A 4,132-nucleotide genomic window follows, 5' to 3' on the forward strand; every position below is an offset into this window, starting at 1 on the left:
AACACTTGCTTCTTTTATAATTCATCCTTCCAAACACCATAAATTGCTTAAAATTTGTCCATGATTGCCCCTTATTTCCCTCTGGATTTTGATTATCTCTTCCAAACGAGAGAACTCTTAAGTTTATATACACCTTAACTATTATTTTAATGAAAATTCTTATTCTCACATATTTTTTTTTCTAAAATCTTCCTAATGTTTATCAATATGGTATTGGCAATCTAATTAGTCCTTTAAGTTTTCTATAGTTGTCAGTTGTGGTCCTACAACCTCAGAAGCTTACACATAGACCACTAGTTTAATTGGAAAGTAACTAGTAACTTCATATTAGAATAATCACTCCCCATTTAAAGATGGGTTACTAGAGAAGAATATGGAAGGGAAACTGTAATTTAGGGGTGGTTAATGCGATATATGGGTAATTATCTTGAATAGGTGGTAATGCATGCTATGAGAAAGAGAGATAGATAGAAAATAAAAGACATAAATACCCTCGTCAACAATGCACGATCGGCAATTTAACAAGGCTTTTAGGTGGTTGTTTGGTTGGGGCTTTCAACTACCTCAACTACCTTTGCAAGTTGAAATTTTTTGGACTTGTGCCAAAAAAAACCACAAATTACAAGGACTATTTTTGCAGTTTATTTTTTTTTCGTAGAGTCCCAAATTTACTGCTAGATTCATTCGTTAGGGTTATCCAGATGGGGTTGGCCGGTTGGGAGTTAACGCCTTAACGGACCGGTACCGGGAAATATAATCCGTGAACCAAACAACGAAAGTAAGTAACCAGTAAACAAACAAACATGAGCCGGCTCGTTTTCACTACCATTACCACTAAATCCTTCTTAAAATTGCCTCCATCTTCATCTTCCTTTCATTTCAAAATTTTCAAATCTTCTTCCTTTAGGGTTTGCAGGATGGCATCCGACTCATCATCATCATCATCATCATCATCAGCAGTACCTTCTCCTTCGTCCGCCATCGATTTCTTGTCTCTCTGCCATCGCCTAAAGGTATTATCATGTATCCAACTTAAGTGAATGTGAATCGTGTACGAATCGAACCCTGCATTCTCCATTTTCGTTTTCAGATCGATAATCGTGCAAAATCTCGATATGAAGATGTTTTGTTTTTTTAACCCAGCTTACATCCATATCATCCTTCTCACCTTCTGTACCGTTTTACTTATGTCCTTTTTACGCCTCAATATAACATTCTATGGGCAAGATCATGTCAATTCTGTTCTTATACTGTCGTAGCTTTGTGGAACCAAACACTGAATCCGTAATATTTAAAGATAGGGTTTTGGATTTCTAATTAAACGCTGTCTGTATCAGCCGATGGTGATTGATAACTGACGTATATATCAAAAAGTTTACGTAGCTCTTCACAATGATTCCATTTGAGTTTAGATTGGACTTTGTTCCTTTCCAAATTTGGTTATTGGTATCTTGATTTGCAATTTCCTTTTTGCAGTCAACCAAAAGAGCAGGATGGGTGAAAAGAGACATTAAGGGCCCTGAATCTATTGCAGATCACATGTACAGGATGGGATTAATGGCTCTCATTGCTTCTGATACTCCTGGAGTCAACAGGGACAAGTTAGTTTCTTTCTTGTTAGATGAATAATGAATATTGATATCATATCATGCATTGCTTGAAATCATGTCAACATCATAAATGGTGTTAAACTGTTATGGGCTTATGGCTAATTCTAATCTTCTTGCTTTCATCTTCCAGGTGTATAAAAATGGCAATTGTGCATGATATTGCAGAAGGTACTATATATTATCCCAAAATCTATTTACATTGTCTTCTTTATTGCTTCAATTTTCAGTAACTTATACCCTTCAGATTCTTTTCTCTTACTTTCTCTGTTACTTTGATAGCCATTGTTGGTGACATCACTCCATCAGATGGAATCCCAAAGCTTGAAAAGAGTAGGAGAGAGAAAGAAGCATTAGACCAAATGTGCAAACTTCTTGGTGGAGGCCCACGAGGTAAATACACTCTTACATGATGCAAGAAATAGCAATCTACTTTCCTTTATTAGTTCATTATATCATTTTCTTTTCATTTCTTCTTATTATAAATACAATGCTGCAATAAAAATATAAATTAAAGTACAATACTTTAATTATTAGATTTCTTTTTATATTACAGCTGAAGAGATACACGAGTTATGGATGGAATATGAAGAAAATTCCACAAATGAAGCTAAAGTTGTTAAGGACTTTGATAAGGTATTGAATCATATATGTAATATAGAGGGGATAGTTATTTATTTTATTTATTTTTTATTCTGTTGTGTGTGTATTATTATTATTAATATTATTATATTAACTGATTTTGGTTTTTTATGCATTCAGATTGAGATGATACTTCAAGCTCTGGAATATGAAAAGGGTAAGTATTTCTGGATGAGGGTGTTTTTGGTATTATTTGAAATAATATTGCAGAGGTGATTAAGTTTTATTTTTTATGCAGAACAAGATAAAGATTTGGAAGAATTTTTTCAGTCTACAGCAGGTAAGAGACTTTTCATTATCTTTATTATAAATTACTGATTTTTATATTAATATATTCTCTATAACTAAATTACAAGATTTGAATTACTGGGATATAATTATATCATGAAATCTTTCTCTTATTATGCACATTAAAAGAAGGAAAAATAAATGAGAGTAAATGACCATTTTACCCTTCATTAAGTCAAAAATTACTTAGAAGAATAATTTATTTATTTATTGTATGCAGGCAAGTTTCAGACTGATCTTGGTAAAGCTTGGGCTTCAGAGATAGCATCAAGAAGGAAAAAACAAGACTAGATTTTTCACAATTCTTTTTTGTTGTTTTTTTTAATGGATTCAAATTATTAAGATTTTGGTTTAAAAAATGTCTTCTTTTTGAATTGAAATAAATAAAAGATACTTTGATAGGAACCAAAATATTTAGACCTAGAGAATATTGGTAGGTTGACATGATTCATTGTTAGTCGATGTCTTAAACCATAAAATTTAGTATTTATATTCTAGGGGTATTTTGGTCATTTTTAGTAATGTACTTTAAATCTTATAGGCAGTGACTGAGGAGGACAACTTATGGAAGTAAGAGTGATTGTGGGAAGCTAGAAGTTGATGTGAGTTGTTAGGAACATGCATCAACTATCTTATTTTGAATCTTTATGATTTTACCTTAAATGATATTACTTACTACTTGTTTGCTATATTTATGTGTGCATTTATGAAATGATTTTGTATTGAAAACAAAGAGCGTTAACCTTTTTGAAATTCTTTTAAGCATCCGAACTTTGTGTATCGTATTAGTATGGGTGTGACTTTGTGATTCCAGATACCCAAATTGACAATTGTTATTATTTTGTTATGAGTAGATTTCTAGATAATCATCACGTGTGTCAGGTGTTTTGATACCCATTGTTTGGCCTAAGTGGATGACCCTAATGCATGATTGTGAGTGTAAGTGTAAAAGTTGAAAGTTTTGTCTGTCATGAACTCTTCATACTTTGTACTTGACCATCAATTTTGTGAGTTTGACTTTTGATATTGACAAATGGTTGGGAGTAGTTGCATGCATTACATATTGTTTAATGTTATAAACATGTTTTCCCTTTTTGTATTTTTGTTGGGTTGAAATAATCCACTTGAAAATGTTAATCTTCCAATTATGAAGCTTTTTGGGACATAAGAGACCTTGTATTGTTTTGGAGTTATTGGTATTCATGTATTTTTCAATGATATCGGAGGTTTGATTAAGTTGGATTGTCATCCCTTACTTTAAATGAATAAACCCTTGTGTAACTCACTAGACAAATTCGTTGTCTAACTTATTTTGATATGTGTTTAAATTGAAGACCCTAACTTGAATTAGAGATTTTCATGGACTTTTATAAGGCCACAAATTTTATGGTAAGCTTGGATCATGTTGTGAATTGTTTATTGTTAACCTGTCTAGTTTTCAACTTAACTAAGTTTACTATTTTGGGACCAAAGTAATTTTCCCCAAATATAAACTTTGAATATTTTTGAGAAACTTTAGCCAATGATTTTCTTAAGCATGATTTCAAATAGGTCGTAGCGATGGGTGCTACACTTTGGTATTAGAGTATTTGTTT

General features: G+C 32.1%; 1 protein-coding gene across 2 annotated transcripts; it reads left to right on the forward strand.

The window, feature by feature from the left end:
* Nucleotides 1–633: 633 nt before the first annotated feature.
* LOC111883703 (uncharacterized) lies at nt 634–3,226 on the forward strand. 2 transcript variants are annotated; one of them, XM_023880027.3, is made up of 9 exons: nt 634–778; nt 908–1,013; nt 1,477–1,601; nt 1,741–1,778; nt 1,890–2,000; nt 2,164–2,243; nt 2,370–2,406; nt 2,488–2,529; nt 2,758–3,226. In XM_023880027.3, the coding sequence occupies exons 2-9, from the start codon at nt 918–920 to the stop codon at nt 2,826–2,828; spliced, it is 600 nt and encodes a 199-aa protein (XP_023735795.1). In that variant the 5' UTR covers nt 634–778; nt 908–917; the 3' UTR covers nt 2,829–3,226. The 2 variants fall into 2 exon arrangements, with proteins under 2 accessions (XP_023735795.1, XP_023735794.1); XM_023880026.3 differs by having other exon boundaries at nt 679–1,013.
* The last annotated feature ends 906 nt before the right edge of the window (nt 3,227–4,132 follow it).

This window comes from Lactuca sativa, chromosome 5, assembly GCF_002870075.4.
Source record: "Lactuca sativa cultivar Salinas chromosome 5, Lsat_Salinas_v11, whole genome shotgun sequence".
Lineage (NCBI taxonomy): Eukaryota > Viridiplantae > Streptophyta > Magnoliopsida > Asterales > Asteraceae > Lactuca > Lactuca sativa.

Excerpts from the sequence above, each read along its gene's own strand:
- LOC111883703 (XM_023880026.3), top strand. The coding sequence starts at position 804 with ATGAGCCGGCTCGTTTTCACTACCATTACCACTAAATCCTTCTTAAAA. Across the intron at positions 2,001-2,163 it reads TCTTGGTGGAGGCCCACGAG|CTGAAGAGATACACGAGTTA; the intron begins GTAAATACACTC and ends TTTATATTACAG. Across the intron at positions 2,407-2,487 it reads AGCTCTGGAATATGAAAAGG|AACAAGATAAAGATTTGGAA; the intron begins GTAAGTATTTCT and ends TTTTTTATGCAG.